The 22,734-nt window shown below is 39.4% G+C and overlaps 1 protein-coding gene across 1 annotated transcript in view; it reads left to right on the forward strand.

Moving 5' to 3' along the window:
* Positions 1-22,734, forward strand: part of LOC132824426 (low-density lipoprotein receptor-related protein 5-like) — a 207,830-nt gene that overhangs the window by 23,015 nt on the left and 162,081 nt on the right. Inside the window, exon 2 of the mRNA XM_060838902.1 lies at positions 11,794-12,187. Coding sequence (XP_060694885.1) covers positions 11,794-12,187 — 394 coding nt within the window. The remainder of the gene's footprint in view (positions 1-11,793; positions 12,188-22,734) is intronic.

The following is a 22,734-nucleotide window of genomic DNA, read 5'->3' on the forward strand; positions in this document are numbered from 1 at the left end:
GTACGTGGATGCTAAAGTCTGCTACATTCACTGGCTTGCTGTTCACCATTTTGAAAGTAGTCTGATCAATCTGTTTTGGGCCCAACATGGATAATTCCAAACTTGGAGGTTGAAAAACATTTATTACAGCTTATTCAATGAATTTAGAATCTCTCTAAATTATTGCTTCCATTTATACAATTACAATGCTTGCTTTCTTTTCCAACAATGCTATATAGTTCTCCATCCTAACATTTAAATTGCTAATAAATATATTAACTATTTGAGACTGTGACATACCTTCCTGCAGGACACCAGTAGTCACATTTTGCAAATTCACATGTCTGCCCATTACTCCTACTCTGTCTCTTATCACATGATCTATTTCCTGACTATGTCAACAATGTGATTTCAATTCCACAAGTTACAACTGCAATTCAGGCTCTTATGAAAGACTTGATCAAGTGTCTTTTGAAAGTCCATATAAATCACATCCTTGATCAATCCCTTGTGCACTCTTTCAATCACATCTTCAAAAAAGGCAGAGAGCTTCCTTCCATGCCAGACCTCTTCCTGACCAAAAGAAAGTCATTATATCCTTAATTGTGGACTTTAATGGCTTATTCTCATATTGGTCTGTATATCTTTGATTTCCTTTCCCACTTCTTTCTTAAATAGTAGAGTGTTTTATTCAATATCTAAAACATTATCATGGCCCTTGCAAATAAGTTTAATTCCAGTAACTTTTAAAAGGGCTGCAAACTGAGGAAATTGAAGAAAATTGTCACAGTGATTAGTTTGGTAGCCTAAAAAGATCTGGAAAATTTCAATTTTCAATGCAATTGTGATAACTTGCAAGATTGTAGTTAGTCCATCTGTAAAGTTCCCACTTACTCTATTAAAAACCCTTGGGTGGAAGCCATCTAGTCCTGGGGATTTATTCCTCTTTAATGCCTTTTTATTCAACACTGTTAATTTTCTTACATTTAGGTAAATTACCATCTTTGATTCAAACTTTGTTTCCTTATGGTGTTCAGCATGCTGTACTCTTCCTCTACTGAAATACTTTATTTTTTCATTCTCCCTTGTTGTAAATCTATGTGTTTTATTACCATTTGCTGCACCTTTATTTTTCCCATCCACCAGGGTCTGTTCTTTTTATTTGTGTTTTCTTTTTAGTTCTGTTATTCCTTACCTTTTCAATTATTAATGGCTGTATATTTTGGCAGTAGGAGCTCTTGGCTGAAAATGTGTTGCTGGAAAAGTGCAGCAGGTCAGGCAGCATCCAAGGAACAGGAGATTCGACGTTTCGGGCATAAGCCTAGTTTGCCTAGTTTACTGTGGACATTCTTAGTTAGACTTGCCTTGATCGAGAATCTTAGCGACTGTGTGTTTCTCCCTTCCAAACATAATATTGAACTCTGTTCACTGTTGGATAAATGTACACATTCCAATGAGTTATTCACTACACCTAACTTGTTATTAGACTTGATGTGTTGGACTGGGGTGGACAAAGTCAGAAGTTGTATGACACGAGGTTATAGTTCAACAAGTTCTTTGAAATCACAGGCTTTCAGGGCACTGCTCTTTCACCTGACAAAAGAACAGTGCTCTGAAAGCTTGTGATTTCAAGTAAGGCTGTTGGGCTATAACCTGATGTTGTATGACTTCTGACATTATTAGACTTGCTCCTACAAATCTATTGTTAGTGAACATATTCAGTCATTCTACAGCTGCTGGCTTAATTTAAAAAAGATCCACTACTTTGACGGAGTTTTCTTCTTAACTTCTGAATTCAATTCATGGAGTCTGTTACTTGTATTGGAGAGTTGTAATAATACAGTCATTTTGTGGCCACAATCTGTTCCGAGGTGCAGGAAAGGACCTGTTTCAAAGCATTATCTCTTTCTTTTTGAAAATGTTAATAAATGTTGACGCAAAATGTCAATAGTATGTGAATTTCCTAGGGGAACATGTCCTTGTAGTCCCAACTGGCCTGGTCTGAGTTTCCTGCTAAGTTGCAGTGCTTTTTTTTCAGCATGGTTTACCCAAATGTTGCCAAGCCAGCATCAAAAACAGAAAAATTCAAATGCGGATTATATCCACCACGGAACAAATCTCCTGATCGCATGGGCTGTTTTTTTTTATATAAAAAAACACATTGGAAACTGGCCCAGCCCACAGAATTTGCCATGCCCTCAGATGAAGTTAATCACCATGGTGACTTTTCACTAATTACCCCATCTGCTGCCCTAAACAAATACTTCTAACGCTTTACTTGGCACAGGGCACTAACATGCACCTTTTCACGAGCCTTCAGGTATTAAAAACATTTAATTTTCTCAAGCTGACCTCAGTATAACAACACAACTTTTCATTGTTTTGTGGAGACTTTTGAAGTCAGTTTCTGTTACTTACGGCTGTGGTGGCCACAGTAGTAGCCTATATACTCTGATGAAAAGTGCTTAGTTTTTGCGATTAAACCCATTTTCAACTTTATTAATAAGTCTGTACTAGTTGGCACTCAGACATGCTTTAAGGCAAACTTCTAGAAAATTGTTTTCTAAAATGCTGCTAAATTAAAAGAGTTCCTGACTAGAATCCATGTTAAAGAAAGCTTCAGGGTAATCAATGACTCAATTTGTGGGATTTTCCAAGGCTGTCTCTCATTGGCAGATGCTTTGTTGAAACTGTCTTTTTAAAATAAAGCTCCCCTGCTGCAAGCAGGGGCTCTTGAACTGAGGAATAACTTTAAAGCAGTAACCATCTTGTTTCAAGTTGTAGATTACTTGTGGGTACTCGTCCTGTATTGGTATTCCTTTCAATGTAAGTTGTTTCCTTACCTGGATCCGCTCTCTGTTCCCTCCTCTCCACCCCCGCCTCCCTATCATTCAATTTTAGAGCACTTACTTTGCTCAGTCTTTTTAATTAAAAAAATCGTCTATCTTTATCTCCTACTTTTCTTTCTTCTGTTCTAATGTGGAACAGATGGCAATGGTCTACTAAGATCTAACATAGTCAACAAAAATTGCTGTGTTTATTTGTATACTTATCTGTTCAGGGGTGAGTTTATAATTGGAAGCTCTTGGTGAAAGCACTTATTTTATGCTCCATAATACTATTGCCGACAAGCTGTGTGAAATAAGAATTTTGGAGAAAATACAAAGATCACTTGTTAGAACTTTGCAAAAATAATTATCCATTTTGTGAGTTCTTTTCCAAACCAGGGAGAATGCTGATTTAGAGCATTTTTGCCACTCCTTCGCAGTCGCTGAGTCAAAATCCTGGAGCTCTCGGCCATACAGCGCTCGGAATGTACTTAACACCTAAGATTGCAGTAGTTCAAGAAGGCAGCTCATCATCACCTTATCAAAGGCAATTAGGGATGGGTGATAAATGTTGACCCAGTCAATGATGTTCATGGCTCATGAACAAATGTTTAAAAATTACCCAGGCTCTTGTATCAGGATTTTCTGGACAGTGGTTACTGCAGGTTGTCTGGAGAATTATGGAAAGTGTCCAATATCTTGCAGCTTATAATGTAGGTTACAGTGGAGTGTAGTGACCTGGAATTGCTGAAACTGAAGCATAAGCCCATCTATGTAGGATAAAAGACTTATTTTTAAATTCACACACTGATCGCTTCTCACTGATACTCCTTTTTAAATAGAAAGGATGTTACAATTTGTTTTGTCCCCCTCATTTCCTGAAATTTATGATTCCATTCAGATGTATAATTTCTAGCAGTTATAATTGCGTTCTGGTGCTTCATGTAATTAAGCCATCATTCATATAGGTTTTGCTTGCAAATGTTGGTTATTTGATGCCCAGTCTTGTTATTGACTTGAATAGCATCAATTCATACCCAGCAGGACCTATTAGTGTATGGTGTAGGGTTGAGATCCTGGACAGTTTTGCCCTTACTTAGCATTGGGACATATCTAGTTATAGTGACAATATTCTGTTTCAGTTTAGAGATCAAGTAATGATCCCTCTGGTTGTTTATTGTTCATGAGAACATAAGAAATATGATTTGGAGTAGGGCTTACACCCCTCCATCTACCCACTAGTCAATCCATCAGCAACAATTGTGGGAGGGAAGCAACCTATGAGGGGAGGAGCAACCAAGGTCAGGATGAGAGGCTGCATACAGCTAAAATGGTGATCAGAATTTTTACCAGATCCAGGAGTTCTGTCTACTGCATCTGGGGTGGGTACATATGCAATTTAGAATGCCTAGCATGGTTGGCCAGGTATGGGGGTAAAGGGTATTGTGCAGAGAGAATGAGGCTACAAAATGGGTGAAGGGGAATGTTCAGGAGCTACTATACTTGGGAAGAAAAAGTGGTGGATCCCTATTAGAATAAATGCTTAGTTCATTATTAAATTTCAATCTGAGATGCAGTAGAAAGGATGATGTATGCCTGTTAAAAGTGTTCCTACTTTGTGCATAAGTCATGAAAATGCATTAGCTGTGACTTTTTCAGTCTATGGAAAGTGTGTTTCAGACTTGTTTAGAAGTATGTGTCAGTTATTTTGGAAAAAATTGCAAACTTATGCCTGTTGTCTTCTACCAATTTAAATACTGCAGTATCAGTTCATGTTTCCTTGTGTGTTGTGGCTGTAAGTTTAAGTGAGAGCTGATTATTATTGAGGGTATTGACTAAATCTTCTAATTCTGATTCTGTGTGAGTACAAATACCCAGTATTACAATATGAATCAAGGAGTCAGCAAGAGTAGAAAAGTAGCCTCTAAAAATCAAGAAGTAACCCTTTAGAAAATCTCAAGAGGACTCCTCCGGAGAAAAAAGTTATACATTTTTATCCTTGGAAAAAGCCAGATTGTTTAAGTTACTGTTTTACTTTCTTAATACCAATGGCATTTTAACCTTTAGATTTGAGCGATCTATGTGGGGCAACCCCAAGTTCAAAAATACCAAATTCAGAAATAAGAACAACTTCCAAAAAATGAAACCAGATGGACCCAACACATCATGCTTCTATGGATTACTCAAAATTCACAAACCAGGAGCCCCCCTCAGACCCATAGTCTCACTACCTGGAAAACCAACTTACAGAATGGCCAAGGAGCTAAATCAAAGATGAAAACACTTAGTAAAAGACTCATGCCACTCCATCCACTCCACCCAATAATTCCTGAAGACCATCAAAGGCACTAACATAGAAGAGGATGAAATAATGGTCTCCTTTGATGAAATAGCCCTATTTACATCAATCAACATTAACCTGGCCAAGCAAACACTGATTACACCTATAAGAAGACCCAAAGAGACACAACAGCAAACACCACTAACTTCATCAGCAAGGACAGTATCATCAAGCTAATGGACCTATGCCTTACTACACACTTCACCTTCAACAACAAAACCTACAGACAAACCAACAGAACACCATGGGATCTTTGATATCCGGGTTCTTAATAAGGCAGTAATGCAGAGACTCGAACAAACAGCTCTGCTAACCACCCAACCCAAACTTTGGGTCTGCTACATGGATGACACCTTTGTCATCACTAAATGAAACAAATTAAAGGAAACCTTCAAGACCATCAATAATACATTTACTGGCATAAATTTCACTAAGGAGGAGGAAGTCAACAGCAAACTGCCAATCCTAGATGTCACAGTAGAGCGAATAGCCAATGGGGAACTTTACACCAGCGTCTACAGGAAAACAACATATACGGACCAAATATTGAACTACAGAAGCAATCACCCCAACATCCACAAACAAAACTGCATCAGAACATTATTTCAATGAGCCAACACACCCTGCAGCACAGAAGAACTACGCAGAGCAGAGGAAAATCACCTATATCGTGTATTCAAAAAGAGTGGGTACCCAATGAATGCAGTCTGCCGATTTCTCATCAACAAACCCGAACAAGCAGACAAATCACGTCCAAAAACCCTAGCGACTCTTCCCCACATCACAGGTATCTCAGAAATGACTGGCAGACTACTCAGACCCCTTGGCATCATGGTAGCCCACAAACCTACCAGCTCACTAAAACAGCAGCTTGAATGACCCTCTGCAGACATCAAGCAAACTCATGTCATTTACAAAATACCATGCAAGGACTGTAACAAATACTACACTGGACAAACAGGTCGAAAACTAGCCACCAGGGTACATGAACACCAACTAGCCACAAAATGACATGACCCTCTCTCACTAGTATCCTTACATACAGATTAGGAAGGACACCACTTGACTGGGATAACACATCCATCCTAGGACAAGCCAAACAAAGACATGCACGAGAATTCCTGGAAGCATGGCATTCCAACCAGAACTCTCAACAAACATATCAAGTTAGACCCCATCTACTACCCCCTGAGAAAAAGAACAGGAAGTGACTTCACCACAGGAAATAACATCACCACAGGAAGTAACATCACCAATCCAATCCAAAGAAACCCAACAAAGAAATAGAAAGCAGGAATTTTCAACAGTGCTTCGCCTGAGGCCCACTGAAGATGTGACCTAGTAGGATGACAAAACGTCTGGAAATGAACCTTCTAGCTCAGTGAATAAACCTACATCCAGAACCTGCATCTGAGCTACAATCTTTTCAAAACCCCACTCAAAAATACCATAATCAGGGAGTAGCCAGAAGAGATCAAAAAGTGTTTATAAGTGCATTTTTTTTTAGTGAAATTCTTGGAGCGTGAAGGCATGCAAATACTCTGACCCCATCGAGAGTCTTTAGGATTCCTGAGCACTGACCTTTTTCTCCCTCTCCTGTATCAACTGCCAGTCCCTTTCCCCTTCTCTTGCTTTATGCCAGGGATCAGTCCTTCTCTTGGGTCCCTTGAATCCTTGGGCTCCTAATACAACTTTTCCAACTCTGACACCACTCTCACCAGTTAATAAATAAGGAACGATGTGCTTAATTCAAAGGAAAGCCAAGCTTAAAGTCACACCAACATGCTCCCATCTTGCTGCCCCCACCACCGCCTTCAAAGTTATCTTTTCTTGGAAATGCAGCTCTGTTCCCTTTTCTGTTGTAATAGAGAGTTAGAAATGCATTTCCCATAAGAGCCTTTGTAAACCAGTTCTAAGAATAGGCAAGGAGCATGTCTATCAATAAAACTAAATTGATTGGGCTGCACATTGTTAGATTTGTAGCTTTATGTGAGAATATCGGAAATAGGGGGCCATCAAGCCTGCTGCGCCATTCAGTGAGATCATGGCCAATCTGATGAAAAACCGATGCTAAATTTTATGTAGTGTCTGCTAAACGTGAGATCTTGTTGTACGTGTGTCAGCTGCTGCATTTTTTTAATAGATATTTTTATTGAAAATTTAACATGTTTTTACAAGTTTACAAAAGAAGACTTAAAAAAAACACAAATATAAACATTGATATACAGTTAAATCTTAAATAAATGGTAACCAAAATCTATCAAACAAGAAAACAAAAATACCAAGAGAATAAAAGACATAACTCAACTAACCAGAGTGTATGATTAAAATTCTTACATTATTCCAGAGAGAGAAAAAAACGGATAACACAAATTGAGCAGTGATATACATGCTTGGAATGTGTTAACATCAGATCACAACAAAACCTGTATTCATGCGGGATTCCTCTCCCAGGGGCCCCGGACCAGCCAGGTTCATCCTCTCAATTACATAAAGGCCCTTGTAGGATGACCGAGATATCTGTATTTGTGTAATTCAAGAAGGACTGCCACATTTTTATGGAATAATTTGGTTTTTCTCCTGATGCACCATATTTGTAAGGAAGTCGGGGGAGCATATTCCATAATTATTCTGTGCCAACACGAAAGTCCATGAGGGCCCTCAGCCACCCAGTTTACCAAAATGATTTTCCCTGCACAGAAACGGAGAATGGAAAACAATCTCTTCCCTGTCGTAATTTCAGGTGTTCTTTATCCAATAAATGTGTCTCCTATAGGAGAGCTATATCGATCCTCTCTTTCTTGAGGTTTGATAATACTCTCCTCCTTTTGATTGGTGAATTACTCCCCGTGACATTCCAGGCGCACCATTTAAACGACTGATCATCCATAATCACCGGGCAAGACTAAGATCCCCCCCCTCCCCCGGGAGAAGGAACCCTATCCAAAACATCCCGAGCAGAGAGCATATAAAATTCACAAAAATAAAAGCTCTTTAATACATTTAGATCAATATAATAAAAAAACTATTTCTAAATAATTTTAAAAAAGTATAATCTTATTTAAATGGGGATCTTCCCCCTTATTTCCAGGGGGCATCACTTCCTTCCCAAAAAACCCATCATAACCTCTCTCAACCAATGCCCCACCCTTGACCCAGGCACCCTTCGATAGGATAAAGAAAATTCAAGTATACCACTGAACTAGAACTAGCAGAGAGTACCCTATTTCCCCCCCCCCCCCCCCACACCAACACCTGGATATATTTGGTAATGTTAATACCATCTATGAACATATATGACTATAATATTATAGTCTCAGCAAATAATAATTAAATATAGTAATACAAAATCATGGGAAAAACAACCCTGCTCCCAAGGACAAAGATAAAATAGGTTAAGAAAGCCACCTCCCCCCCCACCATCTTAATGAAAATCGCCAAGTAAAGAATGAATAAATAAACCCTTCTTCCCATCCCCCGGAGATAATATTAAACAGTAAGGTAATGACAGGAAAAAAAAGGGGGGTAAACCGGGGTGGGGTGGTAAACCGGGGTGGGGTTAGGGCAAAACAACATCAAATAACTCTTAGATAAATTCTAAGAGAGTCCAAAAGTTCCTTGGCCTTCTCTTGTGAGCCGAAGTTATACACGGACCCTTCATGGCTGAAGCGTAGTAGAGCTGGGTAGTACAAGGAGTATTGAATGTTTAAATCCCTTAAACGTTTCTTCGCTTCATCAAACACCTTCCTCTTTCAGACCAGAGCTGGGGAAAAGTCCTGAAATAACATAATCTTGGATCCTTTATAAATCATGGCTTGGGGATTTTTCCCAAGATTTCTGGAGGCTTCCAAGAGCATCTGCCTCACCTTATAGCTCTGCAGCGGAACAGGACCAGGCGGGGGCACTGGTTCGAGCCGGGCCCACGTATTGCAACCTGGTAAGCCCATTCCACCCTTACCTGGCCTGATCCAGCCTCCAGATCTAAAAGCTGTGGAAGCCACTGTTCAAGGAACCATGTAAGCTGGCCGCCTTCTTGCCATTCGGGAAGGCCCAGCAAACGAATATTTTTTTGACGACCTCGATTCTCAAGGTTGTCAATATGGTCCTCTAAGGTCCGGACTTGCTGCTCGAGAGTCCGGACCCGATCCACGGCCAATTCTGCAATGGCCTCAGAGCTTACGGCCTTTAGCTCCGCCCTCCGACTCAGCACTCAATTTCTTTGATGTCTCAGCCGTGCTTTTGTAGCGCGGCTGAGAATGAATTCCATCGACTTCGGGACTCTTCAATGAAAGCATTGATCTTCGCATCGAGTTTGGAGATTATTTTCGCCACTGTAGGTCAGTCCCCCGGGATGGCTGCGGACGCCTCTGCTGCAGCTGGAGAGGGTGGGGGAGGGGCTCCTGCCTGCTGAGAACTGCAGGCTCCTTTCCCCCTCGTCATTTTTACAGGAGACTGAACTGTTTAAATTTAGTACTGAATCACTAATTACATTAAATAAAAACTATTTTTAAATGATTTGGTGAGTGTCTTGGAGGAGGGTGGCCCACTTTGCATAGGTCTTGGGAGGAGCACTATAGACTCAGACTTGCTGAGTCGCCGCCATCTTGGATCTCCCGCTGCATTTTTTTAAACAGTTCAGAATATCTGTAATTTGTCTATTAAGCACTTCAGAAAAGGTAAAAGGGTCTATTTAAATTTCTTTGACTTTTTTTTCCCAACTCATCTTATTCTGAGTAACTTCTTTCAACCAGTTTTCCTTTTTTAGTGTTCCAATATATCACTATGTTTTCTTTGTACAAGTTGAGTAGGAATTCCCCTGATGGACACCAAGCTGGAGAAGACTTGGTGCACCAATTTACTAATCAATTACTTTTTTTTCCCCCCATTTCGCTTCCCTCCCCAATACATGGAAATCATGGAAGGAATAGTGGAACTAGAAGCTTACAGTTTTATTTCTATAGAGACTGCTATATGCTAAATTGTGGATTGTAGCAAAGATTTGTGGTAAGCTGAGGACTGATTTATTACAGTTTTGCAGAAGTCTATAGAGCCAACTTGAAAACTATATTGTGCTGCAGTGTCCACTTCCTTCTGAAATAATCCAAGAAACCTTTCAGGGGAAGTGGTGGTGTAACAGTAATGTCACTGGGCTAGTCACCAGAGCCCCAGACAAATGCTCTGGGGATACAAATTCAAACAAGTGGCATTGTCCCTCCCTCTAAGCCAGGAGGCCCAGTTTCAAATCCCTCCTGTCCCAGAGGCATACAATAATATCTCCAAAAAAGGTTTATTAGTAAAGATATTCAAATTCCACCATAACAGCTAATAGAGTTTGAATTAAGTTCTTTAAGCTGGAATTAAAACCTAGTCATCAGTAAAGGTGACCGTGAAACAATTGTCAGTTGTTATGAAAACCTATCTGGTTCACTAGTGCCCTCATGGATAGAAACCTGCTGTCCTTGCTGGTTTCACCATCACCTTTTAAGGGCAGTTAGGAGTGTACAACAAATGCAATCTTATTAGCAACACTCACATTCCAGGAAATTAGAGTAAATTGAAAACATTTTAATTATGCAAAAATGTAATTGAATTTTCCTAATTTTATGAATTAGGAAATTGATGTTTGCTGATTTGAGTTGATATGTGGAGACTAATGGTGAGTACATCAGTAGCTGTGCTTTTAGATATAATTGGTATTAGTTCCATTGCCAAATTCTTGAGTGTATCCAGAGTGTCTCCCGCCATTACTCACATTTAATAACAAATATGGGAAGAAATGATAACCTGAAGGTGCATTGTATGTAACCTTTTTCACTAGATTGGTTTTGGGAATAAGAGGCTGAGTAAATTGGATCTTAACTCTGGCATTTAGACTAATGTGAGGTGATCTCATTGAAACATATGAGATTCAGAAAGAGCTTGACAGATTAGTCAAGGAGAGTTTGTTTCCTGTGACTGGGTAATGTAGAACAGGAGGTATAGTCTTATTGTCAATGCATATCCTTTACAACAGAGATCAGCAGAAATTTGTTTACTCAAAGGGTTGTGAACCATTGGAATCCACAACCCTTAATGTTTGTGGATGCTCCATTTTTGAATACAACTAAGGCTGAAATTGACAGATGTTTGGTGTCTGTCAGAGTGAGACAGGGTGAAGTTGAGGCCAAGAATCAATCATGATCACACTGAATGACCAAGCAGGATCGGGGGCTTTATGTTCTGCTTCAGCCTCCAATTCTTGTGTTGTTGATTTATTTGTTTTTCATGAAGAATTATTTTATTTCTTGATCACATTGTTTGAACGTTTTAACTAGTATTTATAGTTCCATGCATTAAAGATCAGTTTGTTTAGGATGTGTAAAAATAATTTCTTATGCTATAGGGTGTGAACATGTTTTGATGTTGCTGTAAAATTATGTTGGGGGAAAGGCTACTGAACCTGAGCAAGTTAAAACAGCAGCATGGAAAGAATGTCAGAGGCTGTATAGCGGTACATTGCTTTTCCTTGCTCCTGGACTGAAAATTATCATGATTTAGTGTTAAAAGGGTAGGGTAGGGCAGGGGAAAAAACTATCAAGACACAATGATAAAACTTATTTTTAAAAAGCCAGTGAATGACCTGTATTATTTTTTGTTTCTCCATAGCATCACCGCTACTGCTTTTCGCTAATAGACGAGATGTCAGATTGGTTGATGCAGAAGCAGTGCGACCTGAATCCACTGTCGTAGTCAGTGGCCTGGAGGATGCAGCTGCAGTTGACTTTTTATACTCCGAAGGCACAATTTATTGGACTGACGTAAGTGAAGAAGCCATTAAACAAACGTATGTGAATCAAACTGGGGATGTGCAGAAAGTGATCATCTCTGGCCTTGTTTCGCCTGATGGATTAGCTTGTGACTGGTTAGGTAAGAAGCTTTATTGGGCGGATTCAGAAACTAATCGAATAGAGGTTGCCAATCTCAATGGAATGTCTCGTAAGGTCCTTTTCTGGGAGGATCTTGATCAACCAAGAGCTATTGCACTCGATCCGCAACATGGGTAAGTGTTTCACTTTTCTGTTGTTTCCTCATTTTGATGGCAAAGAGTTCATGATTTCTGAATTTTGGCATTAAGTAGAAATTTGATACTTACTCCCTGTCACCACCTTCCCACCTCCTCACCGCCCCCCACCCCCTCCCCACCCGCTCCCCATCCCCGGCTTCTGAAATATATTATTTAACTTCCCGCAACTGAACAGATGTTCAGACTTAGCCAGAAATACTTAGTATTCTCCGTAGAGTAAATGACAAACTTTTATTAAAAACTAAGTTGATGGTAATGTGTTATTTCCCCCTCCCTTCTGGAAGTCTGTGTTCCTGTCACTGAACTCTGTTTTGAGTATGATTTATTGCAGTCATTTGACATTTAGATTCAGTTTATTTCTATGACAAGGTGCATTTTGGAAGAGGAAATTTATTTTACAAGTCAATTATTAATTTGTATAGGATGTCACAAGTTTGACTATATCCTTTTGGTGATTTGATTGTCTTCCATGATTAAGTATGTATTTCCTTTTACAAATTAATGAGGTATGTGCTGGTATTACTGTAATCTAACTTGTTGCGGCCTCTGTTGTAAATGGAAGATATAAGATGCATTTAGCAATCAGCCTGTAAATATGGTAGGGTTTTGGAAGGCAGTTGGCAATGCAGAACTCTCTTATAGTTAGAAAATAACTCCACAGAGGCCATTATCCCAACATCAAGTCACCTTTTATTTACACGTGGAAAGTCCTAGACACTGATCCAACTCTGAGTATCAGGATATCTGACATTTTGTTTTTATCTGACAGCCAGGGCTCCTTGTTTGGACCAGATTAACAACCCCTCTTCGACGTCAACCTGGCTGATGTCTTCACAATCATTACAGAAATATTTTAAAGAAGTGGTAATATGAGCAAAAATGTTTTTAAAGTAAACAGACTTTGCCTTAAGATGTACATTGCCAGTGAATGAAGTAGTTGATAATGATGAAAGCCTGACTAAAGGAAGGTGTAGGGAACATCTAGAAAGAAAGAAACATGGACTATTCAGCATAAATCTCAAAAGAAAAATCATGTTTGCTCAGCTTTGATACATTTTTTCAGGAATTAACAAGTGAGTAGACTGTGGTAATACAGCAGTTGTAATTTGCCTGTATTCTCAAAAAATGCCATCAGTAAGTTATCTCATAATAGACTAAAAAGGACAGAGAATGTGGAGACCGTCTTACAGAATGCATTGCGAAATAGCTTTAATACAGAAAGCAAATAGTGATAGAAAAGGTTAGCATTGTTCACCGTGGTGATGGTTGAACAGTGTTCTAAAAGTATCAATGCTGGGACCACTGCTGTTCTTAATTTTTGGTAATGATTTGGAGTTGAAAGTCAAAAACATGATTTCCACATTTTTAAAATGGCGTCAACCTGTTTGGTTGGTGGTGTGCATGGTGGTCAGTATTGAGGAAGACTGCACTAAAAGGAAAGACATTAATACACTTGCCGAATGCACAAATGACTGCCAACTGATTTTCAGCACAAATAAATCTGTTTGGTTGGATGAATGGGGAGGTCAGTTATTACTTAGAAGGTGCCAGTCTGCATAGGGCACAGGAACACTAGGAACTTGGATTGGAAGTACACCAATAAAGTTGCCCTACAGGTTTGCAAGGCCATAACATAGCAAACCAAGCACTAATGATTGTCTGGTGAGAGTAAGAATTGAAAGACTTTGTTTATAACAGTGATTACAGAAATGTATCAGTCAACTGGCTTTGACCCAGTGACAGTAAAGGAGTGGCATAATAGTTCCATAATAAGATGATGTGTGATTTTAAAAACGTTTTGAAAAAGTCTTTCACACAATACTTCTGGTATTTTAAAAAAAATTACACTTCAAGAAAATAAAAATGTAAATCACTTAGACCTTTTGAAGTATCAATAGCAGACATTGCAAGAACCTGAACGTTCTTATCTTTATGTAAATAAACATTGTCAAATTAATAGCAATGATTAGAGGTCCGGCACCGTCAATAACTTAGGGTCTTAGGATGTCTGGTTTGTCAGCCATGCTTGTAGCAAAAGGAGATTCTGTTTTAAGAAAATAAAATGTATTCAAACATTTTAATATAACACACTAAAATAAACTTTTATCAGTATAGTATCTGTTACAGTGTACAGTGAATGAATGGCCAAAATAAGCTATGTGGGGTTATAAGAATGGGTGGGGGACATAACCTGGAAAGGGGGTATGAGCTGTCATGGGGTTTCAGAGTATGCTAGCTCCTGGCATTTTCAAAAAACATGTTTCTGGAATGTGGGTATTGTTGTCTAGACCAGCTTTCATTAGTGGCCTGGAGAACGTGGTCATGACCTGCTTTCTTGAACCTCTGCAATTGTTTTTGGTGCAGTGCTATTAGAGAGGGAGTTTCAGGAATTTGAGTAAGTGGGAATGAAAAGCTGATATAGGTCCAAGTCACAATGGTGTGTTGCTTGGAGGTTAACTTGCAGGTGGTAGTGTTTCCATGCATTTGCTGCCATTATCCTTAAGATGTTTAATACAGCCCAGAGCACAATGACAGAAATTGCTGGAGTACTTTGCAAAAATTGGCAGAATTAGATTTCTTAATCTATGTTTACTCAATGAAGGTCATTGAAGTTCTGTTTCCGATGCCAGCAGAGACAATTTGGAGTGTTCAAATTCAAACTGGAAGGTCCGGCACATCCTTTCACACCTTAGTGGTTATCAGATCAGCTGTGAAGTTACTGCCAGAACAGCATATGATGGCAGAAAGGTGTTTTGGTAAACAGGATACCACAGGGTTCAATCCTTGCAAATCTCTTCTGCACCATTTCCAATTTCTCATAGCCAAGCACAGTATTATCAGCATTTGTAAAACAGTGAATATTTGGTTATTGTGCTTGAGATTCCAACTGGTTTGTTAAAATTCTTAATGTTCCAAAATTTGGATAATTCAAATAAATAAATAATGGAAATAATGGTTACAAGTTTGTATTTAACCAGAACTGTTCATGAAGCACAAGTGTGCACAGGGTGATTTTTAAAAATCCTGTTATAAAATAAGTACTCCTTTCAAATAATGTTATGGTGTAATGATCTATGCCTCTAAACCCATATATAATCATAGAGATTTATAGCACGGATACAGACCCTTCAGTCCAACTTGTCCATGCCGACCAGATATCCTAACCTAAAATAGTCCTACTTGCTAGCACCTGGCCCATATCCCTCCAAACCCTTCCTTATTCATATACCCATCCAGATGTCTTTTAAATGTTGCACTTGTACTAGTCTCCACTACTTTCTCTGTCAGCTCATTCCATACACGTGCCACTCTCTGTGTGGAAAACTTGCCTCTTCAGTCTCTTTTATATCCTTCCCCTCTCACCCTAAACTTATGCCCTCTAGTTCTGGACTCCCCCACCGAGGAGAAAAAAAACTCTGTCCATTTATCCTATCCATGCCCCTCATGATTTTATAAACCTCTGTAAGGTCATCCCTCAGCCTCCGATGCTCCAGGGAAAACAGGCTTAGCCTATTCTGCCTCTCCCTATAGCTCAAATCCCCCAACCCTGGCAACATCCTTGTAAATCTTTTCTGAACCCTTTCAAGTTTCACAACATCCTTCCAATAGGACCTGAAGAAAATGTATAGATTTAACATCTGTCCCGTAATGCTGGTGAAATTGTACTCTTCAAACAACAATTGTGCAGTTCGTTCATTTTGCCGATTGCCTTGTAGGTAATTGAAAACACAATACATCATCTGTACAAGTAATGTATTTGAAAAAGTTTTGAAATGTAGGTATTTTAATCAAATCCTTTCAAATACAGAGTAGTGTTCAGATCTATACTAGATGTACATGGCGTAAATCTGTGAATGTGAGCACTAAGTTAAATTGGCTATCCATGATCAAGTTCTGAAAGAGTAAATATTGACAGAACAAAACAGGTGATAATCTGGTCCATACTATCGATGTCTCCAAATAAGAGTGACTGTTGTTGGAGGTTGCGTTTTTGAGTTTGGGGCAACTGCTACCTTAAGTACTGTACTGCATTCTAGATTTAAGGTGGCTTTGTCGCAACATTAAAGGATCAAGTTAGTGTTTAGACTGAATTACAAAAGAATTCCATATTCATCAGTCCAAAATAAAATGGGTCATCTACATTACAGTTGTCCAGTTCGTCCAGATTGTTAAAATAGAAGGAGCACAATGACTACTACATGTACTTCATATTCTTTCCAAATCTAAAATGACCCTAGCTTCAGTAAGAGAATGTCAGTATGTAGATGATGCTTATGTCTGTGCTCACTCAGAAACTGAGGACCAAGTTATTGTCAATTCTTTCTCCACAGTATGTGAAGTTTCTGTTTCAACCATTTCCTATGGCAAAACTAAGATCAATAGCAAGATGTCTTTAAAAAAAAACAATTTCCAAATCTTGGGGGCATCCTCTCAACAGGGGTAGACATAGACAAACAAAATTCTTCATTGCCTCCAATGTTGCAAGGTCAGCCTTCAGTAGACTAAGAAAATATATATTTGTGAATCAGAATGTTAAACCCAAGTAGTATATTGAGCAGCAGTGATCCCTTAACTCGATAATGCTTCAGAAACTTAGATAACCCTCAGCCGGCACCTAAAATCAATGGAGAAACGCCAACGGCAATATCTTCACAAGATCTTCAAAATCCAAAGGCAAGATAGGCAGTCCAAGAGGCAAACTCCCCAGGACTGAAGCACGAGTCACTCATAACCAGTTCTGCTGGATGGGACAAGTCATTTGTATGCCTGACACAAAGACTCCTTCAGCAACTGCACAGATCTTGACTGTAGCAGGGAACACAGAGGGTGGTAGCAGAAATGCTTTAAGGATAAACTTGAAACATCCAAAACAATGTCTAATACCCTCACTGTAACATGGAAATCCCTGGTTTGTGGCCAACCAAAATAGAGCGGGATCATTTGGGAATGCACCAATCATGCGAAGAGACTACTTCAGGAACATTAGAGGTGTGATTGAGGAGTTGGACAGAGTCACAAACCTCCAAATCTCCATCTTCTCATCAAATACCACCAGTATCAAATGAGGCGGTCTCTGCAATCACACGTTGAACTTCTCAACCACCCTTAAAGCTCATTGAACTGGAGAAGAGGCAAACTATCTTCAATTCCAGTTATCGAACATCAAAGATAGGTAAAGAACGGTAGACCAAATATACATTTGATATAATAATATTTGATGTTTTCTCTGGATGTCAAAATTAAATAAATATTCCATGCCGAAGCACTGAATGGCCTCACCTTGATGACAAAATTCAAATCTGCCATTTTAGGAAAAAATACAACATTGTATTCTATGTAGTGAAGATCCAGTGGTTATTGTTCACCATTAATAGTATATATCAAGAAAAGGAAGTTCTCATTAGCTTGGCCACTGTTTGTCCCTCAACCCTCATCACTAAAATAAATGACCTGATAATTGTCTCATTTCTGTTTAAGAACTTTGTCATGTGCAAAGTTTCGTACATTGTAATACTGGTTGCACTTGCATCATGCGAAACACTATATACGTGTGAATTTGTTTTTTTCTCTTTGAGAGCTCCTATAATGTGCTTTGTGACAAAAGTTGAAGGATAGTTGTAATTATGAATTGGCTTAGATACTGGATGTGCAGTTTAAAATGGAAAGTCCCTAATGAAAACCAACTATGCAAATCCTTAGGCGGTGTGTCTCTGAGGCTGGAAAGAAATAGGAAGCAGATCTAATAAAACTGTTGAACTTTTGCCATAATCACTGTTTTAGAAAATTTATTAAAATCTTATTTTTTAGAAAAACCTCATTCTTCCTCATGACTTGTCTCCTGAATGGAACCTGCAAAAAGAGGATTATTACTATTTTTAAGTTCAACGTGCAACACAATTTGGTCTGGCAAAGGGCACAAATTAATTTCTTGCTCATTTTTAGACTTTCCTTTATATAAACTAGGAAACTTAAATCAGTTATTATATGTTTGGAGGAAAAAACTGTTCTGAAAAGGGTAAATCTAAAGTAACAGTGGCATCATGGAATGTTACATGACATTTTGACAACAGTACATTCTGGTGTTTTTCTGCATAGCCAGAAAATTTAACCTTTTCCTACTCGCTCCTATTCTGTTTAAAATTTCCCTCTCCCACTCATAGGTGGATTTTCCTTTAGCAATACTCTGTGGTGGAGAATTCTGAAATAATTTGTGTATGTGATAGTGAAGGCAGTTTTTATTTAACATTGCATGGCCTTTTCCATGAAGACTGTGGACAATCTTCCCATGCTCTGAATGACATGGGTGATGGTGAGATGTGTGACAGAATTAGGCAAGATGATCAAGAACTAGCATCGTGGTAAGATTTTCATTAGTAGCAGCAGGTTCCCAATTGATGCTCATTCTTGGTTGTTAAAAGCTTTGTTAACAATTCCGTTTGCCTCAGGTTTTACCAAACTCTCCATGAAAACGTGACATGGAAAGCAGAGCAAATTATTGGCACGATAAACCAGCCAGCATCCCTGGTCCAACTCTATCTTGCCCATAGCTAAACTAAAGAGTAGGGCATGGTCCATGAGTACTAGCCTTTCACCATGGACATTGGCACTCCACTTTGAGGGAGCCATTGCCAACATCCTCCAGAGAACTGCCACTGTACCCTGCAAGGGCAGACTTGTACGACTGAGTATGCTGGCAACAAGCAGTATACAGGTACCACATAGGGAAAGTAACCCATTCTACAGTGTGGACCAGGCTGCTTACCAGAGGAGCCCCCTTGCTTTCTCAGTGCACACTCACCTGGTGCCAATCTACAATGCCACAGCATGCCTACCTTACCTTGCCCTGCTGTACCTTGCATTGGCAATCAATGCAGTCAAAATCATTGACTACCATACAGTAATCAAGAATATGTGCAAATTGTTGTATGTCAGTATACCATGTCTGTCTAGCGCCTGTACCACACAGCCTCGGCATTTGTGCCAAACACAAAGCATCAGCAGCAAGCAGTCTCGAAGTCCAAGTGGGGTGGACCGCTGTGAAATCTGTGGGGGCACCTGTCAGTCAGGGAGTCCAGTGTGGTTTGTCAAGGACAGCTCTTATACAAGCTTTGGCAACAGTCAGGAGTCCGGTCAGGTTGGCCTTGCATAAGGGATTCATGCCTCCACGCTATAGGGAATGGTTCGTGATCATTCCTTGATCTCCACAGGGGTCTATCCATGGTTTGGGAGGTGTCTGGGCCACCAGGAGCTGAGGACAGTGCTGGCAGGTCAGGCACGTCAGGGTGAGCCACAGTTGTCCTGTCACCTCCACTCACCGGAATTAAGGAGGAAGAGGTCAGGGGGAAAGGGAATTGAAAAAAATTGGCAGTTGTAGGTGCATATACATAGATTGGGTGATGACCTAGAGAAATGTGATGTCTGTGGGGGTTGACAGACTGGGCATCTAGAAATGAGAGGGTTCTGTTGGCAGTTTCATCGGTATATGTTGAGGCCAAGAGCCACTGGAAGAGGTCTATTTGCTCTTGTTCCAATCATAAAGCATGTGGATAGCACAATGTTGAGGAGAACACCTATGCAGGGATTCGCAAGAACAGATTTGTGACTGAGTGAATCTGCAACTGTGTGCTGGGTATTAATGTGGGAATAACATTGGCTGCTAGAATAGGATATCCTCACAACCCATGCATGGAGAATACCTACTTCCCAGTCATTCTGCACCATTTCAATGTTACTGTCACGACTGGGGATCTCCATCCGATTTACACTCCTGCACACATCATCTATTGTTTGTTTGGCTGTTTTGAAGCAGTGGTGGGGCTTAAGATGTCAGGCTGAGCTGATGCCTTGCACACATTGCAGTCCCTGATTCCACGGGATATTTGGTGTTCATCATACACCCTCAACCACTGGGTCTCATTAATGCTGAAGGAATGGTGATAGAGAGCACATTGGATATCTAGACCTTAGACAAAGCGACAAATACATGAAGGGTGCAAAGCAAGGGTTTTTGAAATAAAAAATAGTTTTTCACAGAAGTTTATTTAAAAATTATATACATAACATTGCATGGAAAACAAATTATTTACATGATATTTTTAAGTATTGCCTCCACATGGCCCTACTACAATTTTCTGTTCCTCTCCCTCTTCCTGCTGTGAGACACTAGTGGTGGAGGGCTTGAACACCTCTGTCAACCAAGTGAAGGCCTATGTGTAGCTATTCCTCCAGTCCAGTATCTCCTGGCACCACCCTGGCTCTTTGTGATGTGGGGGGTTACCTGGACTAGGTTAGATGTATCCTATCCATTCTTGCTATGCCTTTGTCTTGAGGTACAGTAAATAGGGTGATGGAGCAATGGTGTTGGCAGCTCTCATACAGCCCCTTCAGGCTCCCTGGGCCTAAAATGGAGTCATACAGCACAGAAACAGACTCTTCAGCCCAACTTGTCCATACTGGCCAGACATCCTGATCTGACCTAGTCCTATTTGCCAGCTTTTGGCTGTCAACCCTTTCTATTCATATGCCTTTGAAGTGTTGTAATTGTACCCACCACTTCCTATGGCAGCTCGTTCTATTCAGACATCTCTCTCTCTCTCTCTCTCTTTCTCAGTGGTGGTAATTCAATGTTCATCCTGTTAATGTGAGCATTACAGAAGAATGACAAGTTGCACTGACTAAGGTGTCAGGACACTGATGTCTCCACATCCCTGCAGCAGTGATACCAGGCTTCTGTAAGAGCAAGTATCTTGTCCTCAGGAGCTGAAGAAACCAACATCCAGCACCGCATCACCTTTTGTGGTGTCAAATCCCTCTGTTATCAGCTGCTTTAGAACATTTTAAGCTGTTAAAGTAGCCAGGAACTTCCAAAATATGATGAAATTTGAATACAATATTTAATGATTCAGAAAAAGAGTAGATTGCAGCTGGATTTATGATATCATTGACCAACCATGTTATAAGAATCAAGACACAAATAACAAGTCTTTGAAAATATAATCTGAATTCTTTCTTCCCCTTTCTTGTATATTCATGTGAGTGTCTCGGTAAGCCAGAATGAATCAATGTTGGATTACTTTTCATGACTTATTCTGCAAAATGAGCACCCAGGATGGGGGAAAGACTTTGTATCCATTAAAACTATTGTCCATGTTTAGTCTAAAAGGAACAAGAACATTTCCAGTTGTCACGAGAAGCAGTTCATTTCCAAGCACAATGCAATAAAGAAAAAACCTGTAGTGTTATTCTGGACTGTGATTGGTTGTGTTGGAAGAATTTAGGGCTCTAAAAATTTCAATAACATAATAATTTGCTACCTATCTGTGCTGCACATAGAGATTGAAGTTAATTCACATTAATGTGATAGATAGAACTGGTTTAAACTTCAAAATGAAATGCGTGTTTGTACAAGAAATCGAGTTCAAAAGGATTCAGTGAAAGCTAATACTGCTGGATTTGCTTTTGTAGAGACATTGAATTTGGTTTCAGCCGGAAATCGGTCATTTAAAATCCTTTCTTATATTTAGCTTATGAGAGATAACAGATTTAAGGTGCACAAAACTAAGTGAAATTACAGCACATAAGTTAGTGACGAAATGTAGCAGAAACATCCCTGCACCCTTTATTCCCTCTTGTTATGTTTTCAGTTTAATAATAGTTATGGATCAAAAAATATGTGAATGATCAAGAGCAATCTGAAACTACTATTCATTATTGTCACCATGTTTAAATCTTTCAACTAGTTACTGAGATAAGTACATGCCTCTGAGTAAAGCACACAGGAATGAATTAATAGATTAAGAAATGGCCTTGTAATTTGGGAGGATTTTGAGTAATGTTAATAGTCAAATATGATTTCACTCCCATGTAAAGTGTTAATCAATTATATCAGTGCTGCATTGCTCAATTATTTGACTGTGACAATACAAAAATTTGAGTTGGCAGGAGTGCTGCTATTTGACCCCTGAACCTCTCTTTAATAAGATCACAGCTGATCAGACTGTAATCTAAATTCTAGATTTCTGTAAACCCCGATAACCTTTCATCCAGTTGTTTACAAAGAATCTATCTACTTCTACCTTAACTGATTAAAAACCATTTCCACCAACTTGTTCAGAAGTGAGTTCCAAGAATTCATTACCCTCAAAGAAAAACTGTTTTCCTCATCTGTATTAAATTGGTAAACCCATTATTTTAAAATGCTGATCCCTGGTTCCACATTTTTCACAAAAGAAGGTATCCTTTCCACATCTGTCCAGTCAAGACCCTTTGATCTTGTTTCAATCAAGTCGCCTCTTACTCTTTGAAACTTCAATGGATACAAGCCTACTCTGTGCAATCTTTCCTCATACGATAACCTTTCATTCCAGCTATTAGTCTCGTAAACCTCTGAACTGCTTCTGATACTTCTACATTCTTCTTTAAATAAAGTGACGAACACTGTACACCGTCAAATGCGGTCTCACCAGTGTCCTGTAAAACTGAAGCATAACCTCCCTACTTTTGTATTCAATTCCTCTTGCAAT

Source organism: Hemiscyllium ocellatum, chromosome 18 (genome assembly GCF_020745735.1).
Source record: "Hemiscyllium ocellatum isolate sHemOce1 chromosome 18, sHemOce1.pat.X.cur, whole genome shotgun sequence".
NCBI lineage: Eukaryota > Metazoa > Chordata > Chondrichthyes > Orectolobiformes > Hemiscylliidae > Hemiscyllium > Hemiscyllium ocellatum.